Here is a 27,815-nt window from a genome sequence, read left to right as displayed (position 1 = left end):
CTCTTCCTCACCAACCTATCTGTAACTTTTTCTCAAATAAAGTATCGCTTATCAAAAAGAAAAAACTTATTCTAAATTAGTACCACTCAAAAGTTGTTTGGAACAACTTATCAGTAGCACCTTCCTCATTGTTGACGTCCCACTATATCCTAAAAGCTTTTTGCCATGCATTCAATGCATTTTTAGGTCTCTGAAGTAGTGAAGTGTTACATAATCATGTATGATAACTGATTAGGCTATGACGGGACGGAATGGAACGGGAGGAAGGAGAATGACAAGTTATTATAAACTGTAAAATAACCATCTGATGAACTGAGTAACGAAATTATAAAGTTAAAAGCTCCAAAAAAAAAAATAACGTAAATAAAAAGTAAACACTAGCATAGATTTTCACTGCAATAGGGCTTATTCCTTTCATCTAAAAAGGCAAAATTACCAATTTCGTCCAAAACTGTGAATGCAACATGCATTATATGTGGGTGCATTATGCATCCAGGTAACCTGCATACACAAATTTGAAAAGAGATAAAAAATTCACTCCAAATGCTTCTTCTTTTCCACGCTAAATTTACGAAATTCTCTAATTCCTAGTTTGCTTATGTTGATTTTGGATCGGAGTTGGATGAGCTTCAGAGCATGGTACATATCAAGCAATTACAAGTTACTACAGCTGAAATGGGTTGATGCAGTTAGTAAAGGAAGGCAGAGCTAATAGACATATGGATAATAATGAAACTTGTCCTCGTTATAACCAAGCTACTGAATCCATTGACCATGCTCTTTTAACTTGTCCTTCTTTAGCACCAACCTGGCTCAGTAATCTACCACAACCTTTAGGGATACCCTCATTAAAATTTATATGGAAAACCAACCCAAAGATGCTATCATACAAAACTTAACACACTTTGCAAACTATCGTACTTCATTTGGCTGGATAGAAACCAAATAAACTTTACCCAGAACTACAAACCATTATCCTCGACCACTCTTTTAGCTCAATCAACAGCTTCCTTCTTACCATCAAAACCCGCACCCTTGTGCAAATATTATATACCAAAAGCCTTTTTACAAGAGTTATATCTTATAACCATTGACGAAGGATATGAGAGTATATCCAAAACTGGTGGTATTGGTCTTACCATTGGTAAATGGTCATGTGACATTATGTTTGCAGGAAGCAAGCATTGCATAGCAACTGGACCAAAGGAAATAGAGTTTCAAGCTCTTTTGTGGTGGGTTTAGAAAAAGCTTTGGATCTAGATATTAAGATGGTGGTCATTGCATCGGATTGCAAAAGCATGGTTGATGCTGTCAACGGTCAAGTCGAGTGCTCTTCTTGGGAGTTAGAAGATCTAAGGTCAAAGATCCAAATTATCAGGCAGTCTTTTGGTTTTTGTCGAGTTGTTTTTTGCTCTAGGAATGAAAGTAGACTTGTGTTGTAATGGGACTGTTGTTCCTTTTTCTGTTAGTCGTTTATTTCATTGAGTCAAAGAGAGTTTGTATGAAAATTTTGTTGTTGCCTGATTATGAATGAATGGATCCTTTTTTTAAAAAAAAGTGCTATATCCAACGGTTGAACAGCTCCACTTATATTTGGCGCGACAAAGAATTGAAAGATGATTAGAAGTAGTTTCAAGTCAATGCCAGACAGAAACGAGTCACTGCACTTACTCTGAAACAAAAGTGTTAAATTGAAGCTCCTAATTTCTCTTTAGAACTACGCTTGCTAATATGCCTTGAGAATAGTGCAGGTCACACAGAAGAAGGATGAATAATTGAATACTCTGCCTTAAAATAGAACAAGCACTTATGCAAACATAACAGGAGCTCAAAACTGAATTGATGAATTACAATGGCCATGTCAATTTCCAGTATAATGAATTAAATGACGATTGCTTATACATAAATTACACCTATTTCAAACTATCATGCATCCATTTTCATAAAATTGCTGCTATTGGTTACACTGCTCGCATAGCATGCGTGGTGTGATAGTACAGCTACACTCATAAATGTTAAAATATTACAAAATCTACAATTTGTTGGAATCACAGACCTCAGAGTCTTGCATTGATGAGTTGTTACTTGAGCATTGGGTTTAATTATTCTGATAGCCATCGGGCACAACTGAATCATTGAGTGGAACGCTCCCTGCCTCGTTGTAATGATTTGGATATGCATTCCCATCAACCAGTGCAATTGCCTTGCGATGGAGACACAAATGAACCACGAGTTCCTGAAGAAAGTTACTGAATTACACAGTCAATACCTGAGCATGAAGAGATCTAAGCTGATCATAAAAGCATTTGCCCCAGTTTGATGCTACCAGCGAAAAGAAATCACTCCTGATGCTTATAAAGTAAAGGAAGGGCATGTATTCCACATAGGAACTAAAGCCGTTCTTTCACCCCTTTTCCAGACGTGTCTTTGTTATAACTTCTCTATGAATCTGTGCAACATAACTCACATGATTACTCAACCAAAAAGATAGTCTAAGAAGTGCCAGCATTCTACCCCTCCAAGGAGGTAGAATGGTCCTAACCCGCGAAGAGGGGAAAATGCTTAGAGTGTCATAATATATCGACTAACAAGAAAAAAAACAAAACAAAACACAAAAAAATCAAGAACTTCATACCCAATCCATCACCCTCAAATCTGTGTGTCAAAGTTCTTGCAAAACCCCCATAAACTGATACTAAACCAGCACATCAAGGAGCTCTAAAATTCACTTTATAAAGAGTATTTCCACGGCTGCATTCAATGAAAAGATGTCAAATTCTATAACCAACATGTAGTCCATAATAAAGATACAGATATGCTTACCATTTCAACCAGAGCACAAAAACAATAACAAACTCTTAGAGCACAACAGAACAAATATAAACACTAATAAATGCATATTTTCAAGCATAATGAAGGTGAGTACATTTTAATTGCCATAAAGAAACATATTAGATGGTAAAAAATTGGATGCATAGTGTTAGAGTTCTAAGGGGAATTATTGCTTCCCTCGTTGCGTGTAGATGGCCCAATGGGGGTTCGGGGGAAAGAAATTATCCTTCTTTTTTATGTATACTAGTATTTTCTTATTTATAGTTGTGTGAGAAGGAAGAAACTGATTAAGCCTGTATCGTCTTTTATCTCTTCTTCTCCAGACTTTCTTCTTCTTCTCTTATTCAATAGATAAAATTTCTATTAGCTTTTCAAATTGGTAAGATAAAGCTTGACATGCTGCAGAAACGTAATCATAGGAGTTGGATGTTTACAGGGATAACTATGGGTAGAGATGGTGGAGTTCGGTCAGGACTAATCTATCTTGGGCTATCATAATAGTTGAAATGTTAGGCCTCTATCGGTCCTTCAGCTTGGCTTGGTAATTTATAAGCTTTCTAATGTTGTAACCTGTTAGGCTTTGCCTATTGGGAGACTACATACCTAGTTTGTAATGGTTGCTCTCGGGGTGCTACACAAAGCACCCAAACCCTTGTATTTCATTATTCGTAATACAATTCCCTACTTGCGAGAAAAATAAAATCAATAGATAAAATTTAATTTCACTCGTAGCAATTTCATAATAATGAAGGTAAAAGCATGTTCACATTTGATAACAAAACGCAAGTAATCCAGAATGAAACATCTATTTCATATCGTGTCATGGATTAGGGGACTGAATATCTCATAATATGTGTTTTGTATATTCATAAGTAAAATGATAATAAATCGAGCATTAAGATTTGCTACCTTCTAAGGAAGAGTGACTCTGCAAGCGGAAAGGCTTCATTCAGTACTGAATGATCAGCAAGAAGAGCAACATATTGCTGGCATATACTTCATCCTCGAATGCTATTACATGATTTCTATAACTTGGCAGTGAGATTCCCTGCCCTATCTTGAGAACCTTGTTGAAAGAACACAATATTCAACGGTCTCTCTCTCTCTCTCTCTCTCTATATATATATATATATTCAATTCATCAAAAACAGACTTCCACATAAGAATCTTGTAACTTACCTACCTTTATCTGGCTAGTTCCTCATCGAATCTGTTCTGACGTTGGTGGTACTATCTTGCATTTCTGTACTCAACATATTCAACATGAACATCATTTCTGCATACTGAGGATGGGAAGTGTGATCTACAAAAAATGTTGAAATGATCCCATGTAGTTCAATAGAACTCCAACCAGGCACCTTTTTCAGCCCCAGGGATCTCATTTGCATCCATGTCTTGCCGACACCATCCCATCTGCCAAGTGAAGCATAGTTGTGTACCAGTTGCACAAAATTTCCTGCACTCTCAGGATTTAGTGTAATTAGTTCTCGATAGATGACATCCCCAAGCTCATCATATCCATAAACCCACATAACATCAATACTTGGCTGTTGAAACATCCTCTTGACAAATTCGTATACCTCTTGGACTTTTCCAGCTTGACTAAGAAGATCAACAATGCAAGCACGATGTTCAAGTTTTGGCTCAATTTTGAAATCTTCTGTCATTGATTTGAATATTCTCAAGCCCTCACAAAAAAATCCAGCATGACTACAGGAAGATAAAATAGCTAAGAAAGTTACATGATTTGGCCTGATTCTGGAGCACAGGAAATCATAATACATTCTCAAAGCACTTTCTCCTTTTCCATGACTTCCATACCCAGCAATGATCGTGCTACAAGAAACCACATCTTGTTCTGGCATCTCATCGAAACACTTCTGAGCCCTGCATAAATCACCACATTTCAAGTACATATCAATCAATGCAGTATGGATTGAGATGCATGGCCCAATTCCATTTCTGATCACAAAAGAATGGATCCTTTTTCCTTGCTGAAGTGCTCCAGGGGAAGCACACATTTGGAGAAGGGACACAACTGTGATAAAATCTGGTCTCTCATTAGCATCCCTCATTTTCTCAAATAGGAACAGAGATCTATGCAAATGGCCAGTCTGAGCATAGCCTGCAACTATTGCATTCCATGTAACCACATCTTTTTCAAGTGTGCTATCAAAAACAAACCAGCTTTGCTCCAGATGACCACATTTGGCATACATAGTAACTAGGGAGTTCTGAACAGCCACATCTACCCGCATTCTCTGCCTTATAACATAACCGTGAGTCGAGGACCCCCAATCAAAGGAATCTAAATGTGCACAAGCTGCAAGTCCACTAGCTATAGTGGTGGACGAGGGCCTTACTCCTGAATCTAACATCTCACGGAACACACACAATGCTTCATCTGACCTATCATTCAGAACTAAGCCTGAAATAATGGCTGTCCATGAAACCACGTCCCTATCTGCAATCTGATCAAACAGTCGAAAAGCATCATCCACATTTCCAAATTTTAAATACATGCCTATAAGAGTGGTGTCAACAAGCATATCTCCAATAAACCCTGATGTTGAAACTTGTCCATGAATTAACTTACCTAACCCATGTACAAAGCCATTTGCGACTGCGGATACTACTGATCCAAATATCTGATAATCAGGCTCAACGCCTTCAACTCTCATTCGATTCAATAACTCAACAGATTCTCTCACATATTCATTCTGCGAGTAACCTGAAATCATAGAATTCCACGAAACAATGTTTTGTGATCCATCCACTTAAACAACTTCCAAGTGGAATCTACTCCCCCACATTTACCATATACATTCAACAAAGAATTCATCAAAACAAGATCCCCCTCAAACCCAAACCTCACCACACTAGCATGAACACATTCCATTTGTCGAACAACAGAAACACCCGCTAACAACCCAAGTATAGCAACATTTGTTGTTGAAGTAAATGAAGTAGGTCATACACTCATACTTGAGTTCTACATATTTAAGCTAAAAAACTTCATGCCCAAGTAATTACACTGTTTCGTGGTTTTTTGTATCTTATCTTGTGTAATATATTTACTTACCCTAGTTTTATTAAATAAATTAACCGAATTATATAGAAGGATTATCAATATGAACAATGCAATGGGTGGGTTCATTTGTCATTATCATTTCACTCGATTTTTATTGGTAGATTGGCTAGCTTAGATAGGATTAGGTCAATGTTGTCTCGAGTGAATAATGAGTGATGGGAATGGGTTTTACAATTTATTTATATCGGTTCCAATCATTAATCATCGTCACTGGGGTCAGTAATTTCGTTAATAAGATATAATAGATTAGTGATCCAGATAGGCGTAGGGACTTAATTGTACCTAGTTTTTCATTGCTTCAATCCTCTGATCGAACAGTTATCGACGTCTGAGATATTATATATTTGGTCAACCTTGGTTGGTTAATGATCATGGACTTGTTTGCAGCTCATTTGCTTTCATATTTGGTCACTTATTTTCTTTCTGTTAGGTATATAGCAGGAACTGGTTAAAGCTTCATCGACTTAGATGTTCAAATTCTTCAACTCAAGAGTTTAGTTACTTTGTTTTAGGGTAAAATGCAGTTAATTCTCATGAGCTCTTACATTTTTGCGTGCTTCTTGTTAGGTCCAACACATCTTGTTCCTTTTTGGTCCATAAGAAGAACCTGCAAGTTGTTATGCGGGTTAAGTATAAGAACTCAGTGAAGGATCCTGGCATTCAGGGAGTGCTGATAATGAACGGAGACAGATTTATGTTTGCACCTGATGATCCTACTTCTGTAAAGCTTAATGTTGGGGTAGAATCACTTAAACAGCATCTAGTTAACAAGAAGGCAGCCCTTCTAAATCTTACACTAGATCCTGCTATCATCCAAGGGGGAGGTTGCATTATTTTTGAGTTTGAAAATTTCTCTGACCGCAATGTTTGCCGAGATTTTGTGAGCAAAGTCCTTACGAAGAAATTATGTGGGGAGGATCACAAAGCAGTTTGTGCGGAACGACTTAATGCTGCTGAGATTGAACTTAGAATGAAGCTGCTTCAAGAGAATAGTGAGTTGCAGAAATTACACAAGCAATTTGCGATCACTGGTGTGTTGTCAGAATCTGAGTTCTGGGCAACAAGAAAGTAGTTGCTTACTACTGATGCTAGCAAGACTCCGAAACATCAAGTGGGATACAGAAGTGCTATGCTTGAAGTTGCAGATGACAAACTACCGACCACTGGTGGGAGCAACAAAGTCACAGTTAACTTGACTGTGGAAATCATTCATCAGATATTTGCTGAAAAACCAGCTGTTCACTTGGCATACAGGAAACTTGTCCCCAATAAGATGTCAGAAATTGAATTTTGGACAAAGTATTGTAATGCAGAATTTCTGTACAGGAAAAAATATGTTGTTGCTGCTGTAACTGCAGCTGCAGCTGATGATGATGAGGCGATTGGTCTTCTTTTTAAGCGTGATGAAATATTGGCCTTAGACATGGAACCTGATGAAGGTGATGATTACATGCATCTTCAGGATCATAAAATTATTTGTGATGAACGTATAGAAGCTATTGACTTAGCGTATGATGAACACACGAGGACCCTCTTTCAAAATCTTAACCAACATGCAGCAGTTGGATGAAACCAATGAGAATGCACCTCGAGCAATGGTTGTAGAGGGTATGACTGAGATTGAAGATCTACGAGATCCTCATAACCTTCATTCTGCACCTCTTTGTATTAAGGATCTCCAACAGTATTTTGATTCTCAGCAAGCTGATTCTCTCAGAACTTTGGGAGATGCAGAGGTTGTCACAAAATTAATGAATCTCAGCTTGGGTACTCAGAAATCATTTGACTCGTTAAAAACTCTTGTCTCGGAGATGAAAGAGAATAAATTTGGTGAACCCGTTGTTAGGTCTGGTACTGCTCTTAAGGATCTCCAACAGTATTTTGATTCTCAGCAAGCTGATTCTCTCAGAACTTTGGGAGATGCAGAGGTTGTCACAAAATTAATCAATCTCAGCTTGGGTACTCAGAAATCATTTGACTCGTTAAAAACTCTTGTTTCAGAGATGAAAGAGAATAAATTTGGTGAACCCGTTGTTAGGTCTGGTACTGCTCTTAAGGTTCTAAATGAATTGACTCGGCAACACTCAAGTGCCAAGTATCACATTTGCAAAAGCCCTCAGGAAAGTGTCCTTGACAGACTGCCAAAGGAAACTAGAGATGATGAACTCCTACATCACTGGGCATCTATACAGGAATCACTGAAGCACTTCTGGTCATCTTATCCAATTACAACAACATACCTCTCCACCAAGGTGAGCAGATTAAAGGACGCAATGTCGGAGATATATCCCAAGCTACAAGGGGTAAAGGAATCTGTACAGTTAGAATTTCGACATCAAGTTTCTCTGCTTGTTCACCCTATGCTTAAGGCTCTAGATGCTGCATTTTTACATTATGATGCACAGACGCAGAGGAGATAGGAGAATAGTAAGGAAACACCTAATGCGCTTAGGGACAGTTGCCAACTGCCTATATGATTTTGGACAACACCTACATTTTTGGATCCAAGATATATTTGCTTGGAAGTAACTATGCTGCTATGCATCATATGACTTTGATTGGTACTCTGCAATGCTAATACGATTTAGCACTATTGCACCAGTAATAGCTTCATTCCACCAAAAGAAAATCTAACAGCATAATTCGATTTCCCCTCTCTGAGTCCTGTCAAAACTGGTCTTGAAGTGCATTAAGCATAAGGCAATCCCAACTCAATTTGAAATGGTTCTAAAGTTTGAAATGTGATATGTAATGACCAAACAGTAGTATTACTTCAATTTCTATCAAGCTTGCATAGTCCAATACCTCTTACTTCCTCCATAAAACTTGGGAAAAGACATTCTCCTATAGTAGGAAAGCTTTTGTTGTTGATCTTCAGAAGGGACGTGAGAAAAGTTCTCTTGAGTCTTGAGATCTCTAGGAGAGTGGAGTGGAAATGTCTTGGAAGGCGCTTCCTAGAGTCTAGAGGTGAGAGAGCAAGATTTTCTTTTTCCTTTTCCTTGTCATCATTTAAAATCTGATAAACCCTCCACAAACTACACCAAAATATGATTCGTTTTCAACGTCCTAGAACACCGTTGCAAGTTTGATGGTGCATGTACCTTTTGTAATAGTCACCACTTTCATAGAACTTCAGACCTTGATTTTTTTCTCATATTTCACTTAGAATTGCAGAAGAACACTCATCTTCTAGCGGGAAGATAAATAGTTAGGACACTTAAGGAAAAGACAGTGCAAGTTTTATACAGAACAATTCTTTTCGAGCTCGCATAGATATGGAAGCTGTACTCAAAAAAAAAAAGAACAAAAAATAAAAGGGTGATAAAAAAAAGGTCAAGTACTCTGCCTCAAAATAGATCAAACTTTTTTTGCAAACACTACAGGAGCGCAATTAATGTTATACAATAACCATGTCATTTTCAACTGCAAAAAAGATCGGTTTTACATAAATATACCTATTGCAAACAATCACCCATTCTGTAAAATTGGTGATCATGAAAACAACGCTTATGTACCAAGTGCGGTGTGTTCCTACGGCTTAACTGATAAATCTTCAGATATTCACAATTTAAAATTTGTTGGAATCACAGACCTCAGAGTTTTGCATTTGCGAGTTTTTGCTTGAGCATAGGATATATGTATTCACGATAGCCATCGGGCACAACTGAACCATTGAGTGGGTCCTTCCATGCCTCGTTGTATAGATTTGGATATACATTCCCATCATAGCGACCAAGGACAGAGCCTAAGTAATGGTCGGTGTAGTTAAATGCATCAACCAGTGCAATTGCATTGTGATGGACCTATCAAGAGACATCGAGACATATCAGTTTAGTTGGCCATGCAAGGTTAGATCAAAATATAGAACTGCACCAAGAGAGTCCTGATGGAAATTAATGAATTACACAATCAGTACCTGGGCATAAAGAGATCTAAGCTGATCATTTACAAGTGAGGCTTGCCTAGGTGTTATGCTACCAGTGGAAAGAAAATCACCCTGATGCTTATGAAGTAAAGAGAGGGCATAGATCCCAAACAGCAACTGTAGCTGTAGCTGTTCTTTCACCCCCTTTCCAGGTGTGTTTTGCTGTAGCTTCTCTTTGAATCTGTGCAACATGACTCACGATTAATCAAACAATTAGATTGTGTATCGAAGCTTGTGAGGAATCATGACAAGCTTATGCAAGACTTATTCTTCACTATACTAATTACTTTAGGGCGATAGAAATACCAATTAGCAAAAAGAAGGCAGAGAAGCTTACTTAGAAACCACAAGCAACTGGCAGTGAGCAACAGCGGCCTCCACTAAATCAGACGAGAGTTCTGTAAAGCCTGAACGGGATCTTTTTATAAGGACATGTTCTATTTAGGAGAAACAAATTCTGCAAATAAAATACAAAGAAAATTTGAGCATGGCGTCCTACTTGTCACATGGCACACATGCAAAGGAGATAGAGAATGGTGTATTACGGGTCATATTTTAAGCTGCGGTAGAACTTGAAGATAGAGAATGACCCTATTATGGCACATAAAGAGATATTACCTTCTTCTGATCTCGGCATTTTGCTTATATTTTGAGCACAGGCAAAAGACATCCTAGCAGATCTTGTTTCAAATGCTTCAAATATTATACTGGGCTTTATCCAATCCTCAGCTGCATTGCACAAAAAGATGAAATCTGAAACCAACTCGTCGTACATTAATGAAGATACAAGAAAGTAAGAAATGATTACTGTGGAGAGAGCACAAAGATGAAAATACGCTCTCAGATAACAAGAAAATGATTTGAATCATGGAAAATGCATTAAAAAAAAATGATTCTTCCCAGCTTATTGAAGGTGAAATACGTTTTACTTGGCAAAAAAACAAATGTGTCATTGCCATAGTATTTCACTATATTAGTAATGATACTCATACATAACAACAGGATGGCCAACTGCGTTGTAACTTGTTAGCAAGTACCATCCAGTTCCAAGTATTCACACAAAGGAGCTTATTTCTCTGTTATCAAGAGATTCAAACTCTCACAAGGTCAACAACCTAATATAAAACATATATACTCAACACATTGCATCCACAGTTTTCCCCCCTCTAAATTATTATGCATCAAAATCTCAATAGAAAACGCTACATTTTTATTGAAACATGCAATTACAATATATGGCAAAGGAAACAGAGGCTTGAAGTAAGGTTTACTGATGTATCTTTGTCGCGGAAGCAAGAACAATAGATACACAACGTATAAAAATACCCAAAACTAGGGTTTAATGAATAAAAACGAATTTCATAAATTCAATCTAATAAAATCAAGTCTGGAAATCTTAAGGTTTACATCTGCTTATATAGAGAACTAGTTAACAAATCCTAATCATAATAGAACTTGGGAAACTAAAATAGAAGCTAGTCTAATTCTAATTAACTAAGGATTTAAAATAGAAGTAGAATGCAGGTGCCGACTAGCAAAGTCAGTAAAACCTTTGGGTGACGATACCAGAGGTCTGGGGCTCGAACCCCGCCAGCATCAAAGAGTTACTGATCTCATTTAAAATAGGCTTAAAAAAATAGAAGTAGAATAAAAGATAAACTCTAGCTGTAGCATTATGCATGTGTTTGTGCACATGATAATCTATTGCGTCCTCGCATCAATCCCCCCAGCTTGAGAAGAGCTCGTCCTCGAGATTAAGTCCTTGTACTTCTGGTAGAAAGTAGGATCCATGAGTTGAAATGTAGCATCAGAAATCCATGAATTTTCTGAGAATGGACGGTCACACCACTTCACCAAATAACGATCATAAGTACTCTGGTGAGTCGTAGTAGTAGAAACATCAATGACAGTTTCAATCCGATCTGTAGCAGTAGCAGGAACAATACTATGATCTACAGGTAGGGGAATAGGTGGAATACTATCGCCAACAAAAGGAGTGAGATCTGCTACATTATGAGTGCAAGATATACGCATCTCGGGAGGGAGGTCCAATTCATAAGCATTTTCTCCATGACGGGCGACAATGGGAAATGGGCCAAATCGTCGCATCATTAACTTGTGAGATGAAGGCCGACATTCTTTTCTCAAATAAACCATCACCAAATCACCAACCTCGAAAGTCACCAAGCGCTTGTGTTTGTCTGCATTAGTCTTGTACATGGCATAAGATTTCTCCAAACGCTTCTTGACATCCTCATGAATAAGGTGAATCCGGGAAGCAAATTCCATTGTAGATGCACAAACGGGAACAGTCGATGGAATAAGAGCAAGATCAAGAACAGTAAGAGGAGTCATGCCAGTTACAATCATGAAAAGAGAAAGGCATGTAGAACGGTTGACAGAGTTATTATAAGCAAACTATGCTTGTGCTTGAACAAACTCCCAAGATTTGGGATTATCATCAATCAAACACCGCAATAGGTCACCCAAACTACGATTTACAACCTCAGTCTGCCCATCAGTCTGTGGATGGAAAGCTATAGAAAATTGGAGTTTACTCTTAAAAAGCTTCTATAATGTTTTCCAAAAATAGCTAGTAAACTTGACATCTCTATCAGAAGTGATAATGCAAGGTATACCATGCAAACGAACTATCTCACAGAAGTATAAATGAGCAACACAATGCAAAGCATCGTGAATGCGAGTGCGAGGGGAATGAAATGAGCCATTTTGGAGAAACGATCCACAACCACAAAAATAGAATCCTTTCGGGTGTGTAGAGCGTGGTAAACCCAACACAAAATCCATGGAGACATCAACCCAAGGTTTGTCGGGGAATCGGAAGTGGAGTATACAAACCGGCATTAAGTGTGCTTACCTTACCTTTTCGGCGGCACATAACATCGCTCAATAAACCGGTTAATATCTCTACGCATAGTAAGCCAAAAGTACTCCCTGATAGAGGCAATAGTCTTTATGATCCCAAAGTGACCACTCAACCCCCCAGCATGCATTTCAAACATAATCTGATCACGGAGGGAAGAAACGGGAATACAAAGCTGTGAACCCCGAAATATGAAACCATCATGAAGAAAAAATTCACCAGATACACCATGATGCACTAAACAGTCGGCATGAATAGGACCAAAATAGGCATCCTGAGCATATAAGTCGTGTAACTCATCAAAACCAAACAAAGAGGTACGAAGAGTTACCAAGAGATGCAAACGACGACTCAAAGCAGCAACAACTCGATTATCCTTTCTAGCCTGAAACTGTAAGTGGAAAGTATATTTCTGCAAGAAAGAGTTCCACTTGATATGTCGAGTACTAACATCCTTCTGAGTATTAAGATAACGAAGAGCTTCATGGTCAGACTTTATGAGGAATTCATGATGAATAAAATAATGATGACAATGTCGTACAGCTTGGACAACTGCATAGTACTCCAAGTCATATGTAGAATAATTCAATTTAGCACCAGTAAGTTTCTCACTATAGAAAACAACCGGCTTGCCATTTTGGCTCAAAACAGCACTAATGCCGTACTTACAAGCATCACATGTTACCTCAAAGAGTTGAGTGAAATCTGGCAAAACTAAAACAGTGGCAGAAGTCATCTTCTTCTTAATCAAGTCAAATGCCTCATTAGCTTCAGGAGTCCATTTGAAAGCTTTCTCACACGTCAAAGCAGTTAAAAGAGCCATAATACTGCTGAAATTATGAATGAACCTTCTATAAAAAGAAGCTAAACCATGAAAACTACGAACCTGAGTCACTGTAGAAGGAACAGGCCACAACACGAATACTATCGGCAGAAACCACGAAACCCAAAAATACCACAGAGTCAATCATGAAAGAACATTTCTTAAGTTGTAAATAAAGCTTCTCAGTACGCAAAACACCCAAAAGAATCTCAATATGCTTGATATGTTCAGACTCAGAAGAACTGTAAATCAAAATATCATCAAAGTAGACAACACAAAATTTATTCAGATAAGACTTCAAAACCTGAGTCATAAGACCCATGAAGGTAGAAGGAGCATTAGAAAGGCCAAAGGGCATGACCAACCACTCATAGAAACCGTCTTTTGTTTTAAAGGCAGTTTTCCATTCATCTCCAAGGCGGATACGAATGTGATGAAATCCAGATCGCAAATCAAGCTTGGAAAACACCTTAGCACCATGCAATGAATCAAGCATATCCTCAAGGCGTGGAATGGGAAAACGATATTTCACAGTGATTTTGTTAATAGCCCTGCTATCAACACATATCCTCCAACTCCCATCTTTCTTAGGAGTAAGTAAAGGCGGCACGGCCTGAGGGACATACTCTCTGACAAATCCCTTAGCTAATAACTCAGTAACTTGCCTCTGTAACTCGGCGTGTTCATAAGGAGTCATGCGATAATGTGGTAAGTTAGGGAGGGGAGCTCCAGGAATAAGATCAATAGCATGTTGGATATCTCATAAAGGGGGCAATCCTCCATTAGCAGGCTCAGTACAAACATACCGGAGTAGGGGGCAACCAATGCTAGAATATGAATCTAGCATTGGTTGTAACACAGGTGGTATAGTAGTAGGGTTTGCAAGAAATGACGGAGTAAGAGCAAGAAACATACAGCAATGACGTCCGTCTGCTAGAAAACTTGGTTTCACTGGTGGGCGTGGCTGAGAAGGTGGGCGAAATGGAGATAGTGGTGCCAAAACAATTTTGTCGCCACCAGAAGTGAAAGTATAAGTGTTCTTACGCCCATTATGAGTAACAAGGAGATCATACTGCCAGGGACGACCAAGTAACAAGTGGCATGCGTCCATGGGTGCAACATAACACCAAACATCATCCTTGTATTTAGGACCAATGGAGAAAGAAACTAGACAACGGTGAGTAACCTTGACTGTGGCACCATCCTGTAACCAAGAAATAGTGTAAGGTTCAGGGTGTGGCTCATCCTTGAGTTTCAGCTTGTCCACTATATCTTTAGAAACAATATTATTATCGGAGCCATCCATGATAACATTACCACAACATGTCATTCGGAAGTCGCGGCGAGTACGGAAGATATTATGACGAAGCCATGACGTAGGATCATGCTTAACAACTGGAGTAACTAAAGAACGGCGAACAATCAATTGGGGACAACCGGAATCTGCATAAGTTAAAAAGCCATCAATCTCAGTGACGTCTTCTTCTGGATGGGTGAGATTTTCTTCATCCTATGTTAAACCCACGCGTTTGCGTTTAGGACAGTCACTACGAACATATCCAATTTCCTTACACTCATAGCATGTGATTGGACCCACTCTGGTAGGAGGAGGTTTGGATGACAAAGGAACATGGGTAGAAGTGGCACTAGCAGTAGCTGAAGGGGATGAGCGAAGCAAATCTTCAGCTTTGAGAGCATATTTAATAGCATAGGACATATCATAAACATCTTTAAAAGCTAATGCCTCTCGAAATGGTTTGCGCAACCCATTCAAATAACGTCCAATTTTTTGATCTACGGATTCAGACAAATCAGCCCGTGTGCACAACAAAAGAAACTCCTCAGTATACCCAGCCACACTTTGAAGCCGTTGTTTCAAGTTTTGGAGGCGCATGAATAAATCCCTTTCATAGTCATGAGGAATAAATTCTTTTTCAACTCTACAAGATCTTATCCCATGTAGTAATCTTGTTGTAACCCAATTTAGCACGAGTCAATTGAAGTTCATCCCACCAAACAAGTGCATAGCCCGTTAATTTAGTCGCAACTAATTTAACACACTTAGGATCCTCAAAAAATTTATAATCAAAAACTTTTTCAATCTTATTTAACCCGGTCGACAAAAAAACATCGGTCGTAATTTTCCATTAAATTCAGGCACGTCTAATTTAATATCACCAATCTGATTCTTCTCTAAAATGCGCAATAAACGATTAATATCAAAATTACTTGCATTATGGTGCACATTTTGTTGATGCCCACGCCTTTGATTGTGCCTATTGTGGTTATTGCGCCTTGGTAGAGAAGGACTAGATGGAGAATCTGAAGGGTCCGGAGGATCAAAAGCTGGTGCTAACCAACATGGCTGTCGGCGGGGCGAAGGGGGTGGCGAATCATCTGGGTCAGGGGAATGGAGTGCACCCTGGTCAACAGTAACAGGGTTCTTGCGGGCAGGCCTAGTATTATGTTGGACTGGAATATAATTTGTAGCCCTGAAAGTATCATGAGGTCTTCCATGGGCCTGCACATTAGAAGCCCGAGTTGCATTAGTTTGCCCAGCCCGTGAATTAGGCAAATAGGATCGTCTCTTTGGCCGATCGAAATTCTGTTGGAGAAGATGACCAAGAGTAACAGAAGCATCAATATGTTTTTTACCACGGCCCAGGCCTGACGGATTTCGACGATATCTTATGCGATTTGATTTGAGATCTGCATCATAATAAGTTTTGGGAGCAAAATCTTTATGCTGAAAAGTTTGATCAACATGGGGAACTCGAATTACGTGATTGCGTCTGCGATCTTGACTCGGGAAGGCCAAATCAGCACGAGGAAATCGACCCCGATCAGTGGGATTCAAAATCGGACCACTTCCATCAACAATAGGTCATCCCAATCGACGAATTGGAGAAGATGGTGATTTAGTGCTTGAAGCTACAAGCGATTTTGTATCGCTTTCAATGGAAGATGGATGTGGAGAAGTTTTGCGCGAGGGTGCATGACTGCGGCGTCGATTCAAGTGAGTATTTTGGGCTGCAACAACTAACTCAACTTCAGAACCAGAGTGGTGGGAATCTTGGGGGTCATCTTCCACCCGTTGTCTGTCCACAACTTCAATGGTTTGTTTGGGTTGAAAGTTAGGTACGTGCTTCATCAAAATCTCTTTTATGTCGCGCAAATCAGTCGAATTTGCTTGCAATTCTTTCTCAACACGAACCAATCTTGTATTCACTGCTGGTGGTCGTCCGCATCCTCTTCATTGAGTGTCCATGACGAGCAAACCAGGAAAAAACCTAAAGCTCTGATACCAATTTGATGTATCTTTGTTGCGGAAGCAAGAACAATAGATACACAATGTATAAAAATACCCAAAACTAGGGTTTAATGAATAAAAACGAATTTCATAAATTCAATCTAATAAAATCAAGTCTGGAAATCTTAAGGTTTACATCTGCTTATATAGAGAACTAGTTAACAAATCCTAATCATAATAGAACTTGGGAAACTAAAATAGAAGCTAGTCTAATTCTAATTAACTAAGGATTTAAAATAGAAGTAGAATAAAAGATAAACTCTAGTTGTAGCATTATGCATGTGTTTGTGCACATGATAATCTATTGCGTCCTTGCATCATTTACATACCTCTTTGAGAATCACAATTACACTGCAACATGTATTCTATTCGTCCAATATAAGCTGTTGTCCCAAAAAGCTTCTTTCCAGATCCCAGCTGAGAAACAGTTTTCATAAGAAACCTTGCAACCTACAAGAAATATTCCCAAAATGTCAACGCTTTTTCGACCAAAAACAAAAAAAGAAGCAAAGAATAATGAAAGTAGATGTCCATCGAACATTTCATATACAAAGTCTATAAGGTAATATGAGGTCTGAGCTGCTCATGAACATTATGATTTCATCCTTCCCTACTCCCATAACCTTTCCCAGGAAAAACTTCCAGATTACATTTGGACAAAAAAAACCAAACTGGACAAGGTAAGCACATGAAGAATATTTGCAATGTCATAGTAAGTTAACTCACAGGTATGGAAAAGATGTCACCTTCAAGTACTACGTGTTTCTTTATAAAATGATATGAGGTCTGAGGTGCTTATTAAATATATTATACATCCTTCCCTACTAGAGTATCCTTTTCCTAGAAAAAAACTTATCGAATTTGATTCCAGCAAGAGCAGGGCAAGACAAATTTAAGTTCCACAACGAGTTTCTCTCTCACCCTCCATGCTTTCTTTCAATGATTTACCGGTTTATCCAAATATAAAAACAGTGAATTAATTCCAAGATCTTCCTGAAATCTTATCTCCTGCTTCCAGAAAACTATAACAATATAAACCACAATGATACTGATGAAAGTAGTAGGGCAGGGAACGGGGTCGGGGTCGGGTCGGATATAGTTGTATCCGAATCCGTATTTCTTAAAATATTTCTATCCGAACCCGAACCGAATCCAAATTCGAACAGAAACCCGATCGGTTAACACTAAAATTTTGTATTTAATTTAAACTAATATAATATTTTATTAATTCTCCGTATCTGAATCCGACCAAATATATCCGTATCCGTATCCGAATTCTAAAACGGACATTTTTTTTTACCCGAACCCAACCTGAATTGGATTTGGTTTGGGCGGATTCGGGTTAACCCGACCCGATTCCCTGCCATAGATGAAAGGATCTTAAATAATTCACAAACCTGCAATCATAGTACAAAATATCAGGATATAGGTATTTATCGATACTCAATTTCTCGATATGTATCGTGGATATATCCTCCTCTTTGGGGATATTTGACATTGTTTCACATGTAAATATTGTAGATATATCCAAAATATCGACAAATATCGTAGATATTTCTTGATATATCATGATACATTATTTATATTTATTTGAAATATAATGGTAAATAGTAAATAAAATTGTTACATACTCAAAATATCGCCAAATATCCCAAATATCGCCAAAATATTGTCGATATTTGTAGTCGTATATATCTTTGAACATATCATGATATTTATATCTTTCTCTGAAATCTAGATAGATATCAACAAATATGTGATATTTTGTACTGTGTGCAATAGCATAACAGAATTATCTCCTTTGTATGTGCAGGCAGGGACATAAAAAGCATATAACTCAGGAAGTCCGCTACTACATAGGTAACCATGACCGCCACAAAGTTTCCTACATTCTTCAATCCCATCCTGCAAACAATACAGAATTTAGGTCAGCCTAAAATGAGGTCCACACCAAAAGAGATAATAGCAAAATGAAGTAGGTGAAGATCAAAACCCAAAGAAGCAGTAGATTAACTTATAAGACAACTATTACCATCTTACAAATAGGTCCAAGATGGTGGGGCAATAAGAGAGGAGATAGAGACTGATTACTTCTCATTGCAAGTTAAAGTACACTTAACTAACTATTGTTGGTGACCTATTATTAAACCTATAATCTGATCAAGGGAATAGCTGCAGTCCTTAATTAGTACAATTAAGCCTCATTGCCACTTCGTCCACACATGTCCCTAGTTTGAGATAACTGTGACTTTGTAAAATTGGTCAAAGCAGCATAATACTGTAACAACAGCAAACACACAAAAGCAGGCTGTGTAATTCTTTTACATGACATTCAAGAAAATCAACAAAAGGAGGAACCAACTACACTATACTAATGACAAAAACAAACCAGGATATAGTATGACATGAAAAAATTAGTCTTCTGGTCTCAAAAGGTACTAATGATTCAAAGTCCGTTCTAAAAGATGATCCAACCTCCAGAAATAATAACATTCACTATAGAATAGAGGAAACCTCGGCTGTAAATGAAAATCAAACAGTTTGAAGAAAAACGATCACTGAATCTTCAGTATAGAGTAAGTTTTCACTATCAATGAAACCAAACAATTTAAAGAAAAGATATTACATTTATGACGATGTTTGAAAGACGCATAACCAGGGAACTGCCGATTTCACTCACCTACTTGGGCAGCAAATGAAACTAGACTTCAGAAAACTTAATAGAGAGAAAGTAGAAGTTTAGACTCGTAGTAGGATTTTAAAATTACCGAGACAGTTGACGAGACATGGGAATTAAACACCACATATCTACGGCACTGGTATACATGATATGTAGATTTCTAAATACAAAGAAAATAAACATGATAACAATAACAAAAAGAGTAATATTGAAATTGCACTCAATGTCAGATGAGCTTTACTCTTTTTCAAAAGTAGATAATGTTGCTCACATGCATTAGACAATGTGATTACAATGCAAAGCAAAGTAGTGTCTAAGGGAACACCTCGAAGACCACTTGATTTATAAGGCCTGCCTAGGCGATGGATCAGATATTTAAGGTACTGCACCCATAGAATAAGATCTTGTTTAGGATTGATATTTGCAAAGTATCCCAATACTTCATACGATACCATGAAAGTAGTAACTATCTTATACATGAAGCAAATTGCCTTGATTCCTGAAATATAGTCAAATATATGTCACTAGAAGTTGATGTTCCCAATATTCCTTCCTAAGTTACATTGACACAGGTACATGCGTCCGTATCCGACATGGATACGAAGTGTCTGCCACGGTGAAATATCAAACCATGAGGTATATCACATACAATATGTGTTTGTGTGTGTCCGACATGGACACGTGGATATGTATCCAACACATTATTTTTAAAATATGGCGTGTCCATGTAGCATAAATTCCTTCATATTTGCACTCTCAAATAATTCACCAATATTTTTTATATATACAGTATTCCGATATAGGACTGCCACGAGGTGTCTCGTTTTTGTGCCATGGCATAAACAGTGTGTACAATTTTCGATGTTGATCGTGATATTTTGTTCTGACTGCACCTACCGTTTCGATGACTAGTAATTTTTGAACCACATCTAACAGGAAAACAGAGCAGTGCATGTGCAGACTTTTATGGGGTGTGCCATTGAAGTAGAAGCTTCTAAAAACTGAATTAGGCAGCAAGATCAAAATAATTGAGAGTAGGGAATATAATTTTTAATCCTAAATAAAAATAAGGGCGTGCTGGAGGTAACTTTTTATCTCAAGTTGATTTTGTCAATTCTTTTAACTGTTACACAGTGACTATATGTTGACTGTACAATAGTACCTACCTTGCATATAATAAAAAGGTTAAGAAATAAAACCCTACAGTGCACATAATAAACTCATAAGCGTAGTCGTGACTCGTGAGTGAGTGTGTGTTTGTGTGTGTGTGTGTGTGAGTTCTCAATTTCATAACAGTACAAATTCCAAACATGACGGAAATAAATGAAAAAATGGCAAGAAAATAAAGTACAAATATATTATTGCTAATTAATGAAGAAGAAAGTTTGAAGAGAAGAGAAACGAGGAAAATACGGCCTTGTATCACTACAATATATTTTTTTGATTGTCAAGCCTGTTTTTAAATGAGATCAGTAACTCTTTGATGCTGGTGGGGTTCGAGCCCCAGACCTCTGGTATCACTACAATATATGTATAAGAAAATAACAGGATTTTACATCATAGAAACTTCCACAGAATTCGGGGGCAGGTTGAGCCCTTAAATCCCCTTGAAGATGTCCCTTAGAACTCTAACAAAAACAAAACTAATAAACAAAGAAAACAAAATGGTTTTCAGTAACAGAAATATGGGGGTTAATATGCACATACAGCTAGTTAACAGTTGTTTAGGAGTTTAATATCAGTGCTGATTTCTCTTCCTCTTTAATTTATATCCACCAAATGACATAACAGCTAGTTAACAGTTGTTTAGGAGTTTAATATCAGTTCTAAGATTGATGAGGTGGGCAGGTCAAAGGCCACCGCTGAGTTTTATAAACGAACCTTTGTTTTATTGCCTATTTAATATTTATCTAGTTGTTTTATCAGTGTGACAAGAATGAATAACATAGATAGAAAGAGCCTTGTGTTGTTCAGTAGCTGATCTTGGTGCAAATGAGATTGCCCTCTTAGGATCTAAACTCACCTTAGAGAGCCACATTCGATAATCCATATATGATGAATTCATCAATTCTACTTTGGCCTTAGGGTTCACCAAGTGTGATTTAACATAATTGGGTACCATCTATATGTTTCCCGTACAAGATTCTTGAAATCTGTAAGTATGTAATTCAGAGCTTTGAAAGCTTATTTATAAATACAGAGGATGTTTAATACAATTGACTTGTTCGAAAGTAGAATGCTTATTATGCTCAAAAAATAATAGAAGTCCTTAATTTACCTGGGTCTCAAGCCCACCATCCTGTGAACCAAATTGTCTTCGAACGGTACTATATCTCATTGCAACAGAAACTGCTTGTGATAAAGCACAAGAAGCAGCAGATACAATTTTTTGGCGCGCATTAACCATGGTTCCGTAAACAAGTTGTCGAGGAACATCTGATTGCACGAATTTCCCCTCCCTTGTAACCTCAGAAACCCTAGAATATATAAAGGAGTTAGTAGGGAATCTGCAGTTCTGGGTACTAAAATAATTAATAATATATCCAATGAACAATAAAACAATGAGGTGATGCAACTTCGTTGGTCGAACCTTCAATTAGAATGCAAGATATGAATACTAAGGCTTTGAATTTAACTAATCCCCATAATCACTAAGAACAATTCGAAATTCAAAGAGTTAAGCAAGGATGCTAACTTTATTTATAAATCAACTCAAAACAATAAATAATCAAAACCTTACAAAATCATCATTGTACCTCTCAATTAACAATACAATAAAAACACATGAACTTTAACTCTCAAATTTCAAATGAACCCTAAGTGACATTGACACGGATATGTGTTTCGGTTTCCGACATGGGTGCGATGAATTCGACACAGTGAGATACAAAAAATTGAGGAAAATAACATTCAATATGTCAATGCGTTATCTCCGAAAGTGATACGTGGACATGAACCCAGCATGAATTTTTATAAATAAGGAGTGTGGAACTGCCGATTCTAATGAAGAAACCAACTTTTCTTCTTTATTGTTTTTGTCGATAGAATTCATTCCATTTCATTACTAAACAATGTTTACTATAACCCCCATTCAAGCTCCCCAAAATCTCATGATACTAGTACATCCCGAGCAAATATAAGTTTACAAAGTTAGCACCTCCAAATGAGGGACACGTGCATCCCAATCAAAAAGCACCTCCTCACCACCACCAAATTCTTCACCTTCTGCTCAAAGACCCTTGAGCTCCTTTCTTTCCAAAGACCCCACATTATACATAGGTGCTTCATTTAGCCTTGCAAGAAAGCGGCGAAAATGTCATATCTTTACCCAAAGCCTTATTAAAGTTCCGAGGGTGAGTCCAAGGCTTATGGAACAATAAGAAAAATATATCTAAACCATCGTAACCATCAGACAAGTAACAAGATGGTCCATACTCTCCTCCACCAACTTACAAATTACAATAGCAACAAACATTATGAAGAGTCAAGAAACAATCTTTGACAAGAAACTGAACTCTCAATTAACAACTACCGAACATTGAAATGTTTGAAGAGGCTCTGGTATGAAGGCAACAGGGGGGAAGGTGCGGTTAAGAGAGGAGGAGAAGCTTGGAGTCATGATCTTTGGAAGACAGATACCAGGAACACTTGGTTCGCTCATTCAATTAAATGAGTAAGCATATACTAGATCAGTCACTGGACAATTACTCTCTTCATTGGAGAGTGAGGCATAATTGTCAAACATTCAATTACAAATCCAGCACAAAAGGCAAATTAGTACAAAGGTGTGGGAACTTAGAAATGAGTGAACTTAGATGTCTTTACCTCTTCCGTAAAAACTTGAAGAGTTCCAGTATGGACCACAACTAAGAAAAGACATTGGTATTCATTTGCACCATAGGTAACTGAGTAGCTTCCAAACAGATCACTGATTAATAGTTTCATCAGACAGCCCTCATCAAAAACATAGTTCCATATACGAACCTTGTAACTTACCTACTTTTATCTGGCTAGTTCCTCATCGAAGTCTGTTCTGACGTTGGTGGTACTATCTTGCATTTCTGTACTCAACATATTCAACATGAACATCATTTCTGCATACTGAGGATGTGAAGTGTGATCTACAAAAAATGTTGAAATGATCCCATGTAATTCAATAGAACTCCAACCAGGCACCTTTTTCAGTCCCAGGGATCTCATTTGCATCCATGTCTCGCCGACGCCATCCCATCTGCCAAGTGAAGCATAGTTGTGTGCCAGTTGCACAAAGTTTCCTGCACTCTCAGGCTTTAGTGTAATTATTTCTCGTGAGATGACATCCCCAAGCTCATCATATCCATAAACCCTGCAAGCATCAAGCAATATGCCCATAACATCAATACTTGGCTGTTGAAACATCCTCTTGACAAATTCGTATGCCTCTTGGACTTTTCCAGCTCGACTAAGAAGATCAACAATGCAAGCATGATGTTCAAGTTTTGGCTCAATTTTGAAATCTTCTGTCATTGATTTGAATATTCTCAAGCCCTCTGAAACAAATCCAGTATGACTACAGGAAGATAAAATAGCTAAGAAAGTTACATGATTTGGCCTGATTCCGGAGCTCAGGAAATCATAATACATTCTCAAAGCACTTTCTCCTTTTCCATGACTTCCATACCCAGCAATGATCGAGCTCCAAGAAACCACATCTTGTTCTGGCATCTCATCGAAACACTTCTGAGCCCTGCATAAATCACCACATTTCGAGTACATATCAATCAATGCAGTATGGATTGAGATGCATGGCCCAATTCCATTTCTGATCACAAAAGAATGGATCCATTTTCCTTGCTGAAGTGCCCCAAGGGAAGCACACATTTGGAGAAGGGACACAACTGTGATAAAATCTGGTCTCTCATTCGCAACCGTCATTTTCTCAAATAGGAACAGAGATCTATGCAAATGGCCATTCTGAGCATAGCCTGCGACTATTGCATTCCATGTAACCACATCTTTATCAAGTGCGCTATCAAACACAAACCAGCTTTGCTCCAGATGGCCACATTTGGCATACATAGTAACTAGGGAGTTCTGAACAGCCATATCTACCCGCATTCTCTGCCTTAAAACATAACCATGAATCGAGGACCCCCAACCAAAGGAGCCTAACTGTGCACAAGCTGCAAGTCCACTAGCTATAGTGGTGGACGAGGGCCTTACTCCTGAATCTAACATCTCACGGAACACACACAATGCTTCATCTGCTCTATCATTCTGAACTAAGCCTGAAATAATGGCTGTCCATGAAACCACATCCCTATCTGCAATCCAATCAAACAGTCGAAAAGCATCATCCACATTTCCAAATTTTAAGTACATGGCTATAAGAGTTGTGTTGACATGCATATCCCCAATAAACCCTGATGTTAAAACTTGTCCATGAATTAACTTACCTAACCCATGCACAAAGCCATTTGCGACCGCGGATACTACTGATCCAAATGTCTGATAATCAGGCTCAACGCCTTCAACTCTCATTCGATTCAATAACTCAACAGATTCTCTCACATATCCATTCTGAGAGTAACCCGAAATCATAGAATTCCACGAAACAATGTCTTTGTGATCCATCCACTTAAACAACTCCCAAGCGGAGTCTACTCCCCCACATTTACCATATACATTCAACAAAGAATTCATCAAAACAAGATCCCCCTCAAACCCAAACCTCACCACACTAGCATGAACACATTCCGCTTGTCGAACAACAGAAACACCCGATAACAAGCCAAGTATAGTAACGGAATTAGGCTTCACACCCTCCACTCTCATATCACTAAACAAATAAAAAGCCATGTCTACATCCCCTACACGTGAATAAGAAGCAATAATCGCAGTCCAAGGAACAACATTCCTGACAGGCATGCAGTCAAAAACTCGACGTGCATTATAAATGTCACCGAACTTAGAGTACATGTGAACAAGTGAAGACGCGATAAACGCATCAGATGAAAGACCATGAACTATAGAGTGTTGGTGGATCAAAAGAGCATGGGATACTAAACCAAGTGAAGTGCATGCTTTGAGTAAAGAAGGGAATGTATATGCATCGGGAGGAATATTGTTTGTGGTGAGCATAAATGAGTACGTGTTTAAAACTTGTTTATGGGAATTTGAAGACGAAAGACGGTTAATGAGTTGGTTGTATGATTTGGTGTTGAGGTGAGGGGGTAATGGTAATTTGACGTGGGTGAAAAACTGAGGTTTATTCATGTTGTTCAGCATTTCAGGCTGCTCACCTTCACTCTAAGGCTCTGAAATGCATCAAATGTTATTGATAGACCAAAGTTTAAACAGAACTAACCTTTTGTATGGCAGCTTCATTAATCAGTGGACCCTTAAAAAAGAAGACAACTGAAATCAGTGTAAGCAGATTATCACCATTTAAAAGCGTACAAATGGTTACACTGGGGACCGGCTCAACAAAATGATTTTTTGGGGTTTTCAATGTAAATATTAATTACCGGAAAATAGTGCTGCCATGATCTCTGAAAATGAAGGCCTCAACTTTGGGACTCTGCAATTTTCCAGCAAAGTAGATTAAAAGTCTGTGATTCCATCTAAGTTCACTAAAAGAAAGCATTATGAATTACAAACTGCATATAAGAAAACTGTTTTAAATGAGAACGAGTTAGGTATCCTAGAAACATACGTTTCTAATCTCTTTTGAGAATTGAAACAACATATAACCGAATGTGAATTCTAAGAAGAGATAAATAAAGAACTGGCCCTAAGTTTAACACTATTTTGTTTTCACAAAAAAAATGTAACACGAATGAAACATTGAAATCTTACGTTTGCCACCGGAAAATAGAGAGAGAGAACGAATATACTGATTACCGGAAAATAGAGAGAGAGAACGAATATACTTAAATCTCTTACCTACTGAAAATGGAGAGAGAGAGCCGCGAATCCGAGAGCGATAATAGAGGAAAAATTGGAGGATTGAATACCTGCGTCACACCATCTGTAAAACCATTTCCAACTTGCAGATTTTTAGGCGAATCCGAGAGCGAGAATAGAGAGACGATTGGGAGGCGATGATAGGGGAAAATAAGAAAAGAGGGGGGGTACGGACAGACAAAAAAGAAGTGTTATTTGGGGGTACGGTCGGACACAGGAGAGGTTGACACATAGCAAGTGGTTTTTTAGGTGACTTGAAAAAAGCGACCTCAAGAATTCGCTACGCTCACGGATAAGGGGGTGCTACGGTGCATCCCGAATGAACGATGAATGGGGTATGGCCATTTACTTGGTTGTGTGGGCTTTGATGTATATGGGCTTTTCTATTTAAGTTTTAAGTATTAAAGATGGATGCACCTGGTCCGGTCTTTAGCACATGATCTGGTCTAATAGTTCATGTTCATGGATTACTGGTCTAATAGTTCATTTTCATGGATCACTTTGGCCAAGCCCATATTCCAACAAACAGATCCACACCTCACTTTATATACGTCCCGCCCATATTTTTCGCCCATATTCCAACAAATAGATCCACGCCTCACTTTATAGGCATCCCACCCATATTTTTCCCACTGTATAGGCGCTCGCGGATCAATCCCATGTAATTGCAATCCACTCAATTCTCAGTAGCAGACACGCAAAGAATATACCGAGCACCTCCATTGAACTGAACAACTAACGCCAAACAAATCACGAACTCACCAGTCTCGATAGTTTTGACACTTTTAATCAATTTAACTTCAATTCCTACAAAATCACTAAAAACATACTAATTAAATCAAACAAATAAAATAAACGGACTAACTAACATAAAATTGGGCGTAATTACATGTAACATTTACGTACTTATCACAAGGCCCAATAACCGCAACCAGGCTAAAGCAAACCCATATTGTACTCTCTTCCACCCATTTAATCGTAGCAAAATATCTATGAACCCCTTTGTTCGATTCCAGGCGAAGAAACAAACTAAACAAGAAAACCCATTCTGATCTCTCCTCTTCTAAATTTCTAAACAAAAAACAACAATGATATAGTTACTCTAATTGAGTTATTCGGCAAGAAGTACTAAAAACTACTAATTAACTAGCTAGGAATAAAATGGATTTCGACCAGTTTGCCTTGTGGATCACTAATTATATATATACAGATAGGCGTACTCGCAGTTTCACAAGACGGTGCGCACAATGAGTGTATAAGCTAATTTAATGAATATAATAAATACGCTCACTAAACTAACTTATCGTCAATACCTTACTCTATAG

At 38.1% G+C, this 27,815-nt stretch overlaps 3 protein-coding genes and 1 pseudogene across 15 annotated transcripts; 1 reads left to right on the top strand and 3 right to left on the bottom strand.

Annotated features, from left to right (window-relative positions):
• Positions 1-1,823: 1,823 nt before the first annotated feature.
• On the bottom strand, positions 1,824-18,488 carry LOC147494368 (peroxisomal acyl-coenzyme A oxidase 1-like). Of its 3 annotated transcripts, none has more exons than XM_086568661.1 (8): positions 17,195-18,488; positions 10,467-10,577; positions 10,186-10,255; positions 9,840-10,029; positions 9,516-9,726; positions 2,636-2,751; positions 2,270-2,449; positions 1,824-2,203 (listed from the first exon to the last, which is right to left on the bottom strand). In XM_086568661.1, exons 1-5 carry the CDS (start codon positions 17,298-17,300, stop codon positions 9,517-9,519), a joined length of 687 nt encoding a protein of 228 aa, XP_086424787.1. In that variant the 5' UTR covers positions 17,301-18,488; the 3' UTR covers positions 1,824-2,203; positions 2,270-2,449; positions 2,636-2,751; position 9,516. The 3 variants fall into 3 exon arrangements, with proteins under 3 accessions (XP_086424787.1, XP_086424786.1, XP_086424785.1); XM_086568660.1 differs by having other exon boundaries at positions 1,824-2,449; positions 17,195-17,315; positions 17,405-18,488; XM_086568659.1 differs by having other exon boundaries at positions 1,824-2,449.
• On the bottom strand, positions 4,150-6,762 carry LOC147494370 (pentatricopeptide repeat-containing protein At4g04370-like). Its single transcript, XM_086568658.1, has 4 exons — positions 6,628-6,762; positions 6,469-6,530; positions 4,413-5,563; positions 4,150-4,288 (listed from the first exon to the last, which is right to left on the bottom strand). Exons 3-4 carry the CDS (start codon positions 5,511-5,513, stop codon positions 4,211-4,213), a joined length of 1,179 nt encoding a protein of 392 aa, XP_086424784.1. The 5' UTR covers positions 5,514-5,563; positions 6,469-6,530; positions 6,628-6,762; the 3' UTR covers positions 4,150-4,210.
• On the top strand, positions 6,538-9,529 carry LOC147494369 (general transcription and DNA repair factor IIH subunit TFB1-3 pseudogene; annotated as a pseudogene). The gene has a single exon (XR_015199657.1). The product of XR_015199657.1 is annotated as a general transcription and DNA repair factor IIH subunit TFB1-3 pseudogene (transcript).
• LOC147494367 (pentatricopeptide repeat-containing protein At4g04370-like) lies at positions 18,430-25,884 on the bottom strand. Of its 10 annotated transcripts, XM_086568656.1 has the most exons (5): positions 24,981-25,844; positions 24,127-24,848; positions 23,542-23,890; positions 21,824-22,022; positions 18,430-18,770 (listed from the first exon to the last, which is right to left on the bottom strand). In XM_086568656.1, the coding sequence occupies exons 1-3, from the start codon at positions 25,810-25,812 to the stop codon at positions 23,876-23,878; spliced, it is 1,569 nt and encodes a 522-aa protein (XP_086424782.1). In that variant the 5' UTR covers positions 25,813-25,844; the 3' UTR covers positions 18,430-18,770; positions 21,824-22,022; positions 23,542-23,875. The 10 variants fall into 10 exon arrangements, with proteins under 10 accessions (XP_086424782.1, XP_086424780.1, XP_086424775.1 ...); XM_086568654.1 differs by adding an exon at positions 19,871-19,928 and having other exon boundaries at positions 23,371-25,884; XM_086568649.1 differs by adding an exon at positions 23,371-23,473 and having other exon boundaries at positions 23,542-25,884.
• Between the last annotated feature and the right edge of the window lie 1,931 nt (positions 25,885-27,815).

This window comes from Coptis chinensis, chromosome 6 (assembly GCF_015680905.1).
Source record: "Coptis chinensis isolate HL-2020 chromosome 6, ASM1568090v1, whole genome shotgun sequence".
Lineage (NCBI taxonomy): Eukaryota > Viridiplantae > Streptophyta > Magnoliopsida > Ranunculales > Ranunculaceae > Coptis > Coptis chinensis.
This window is presented reverse-complemented; position numbering and strand designations above follow the sequence as displayed.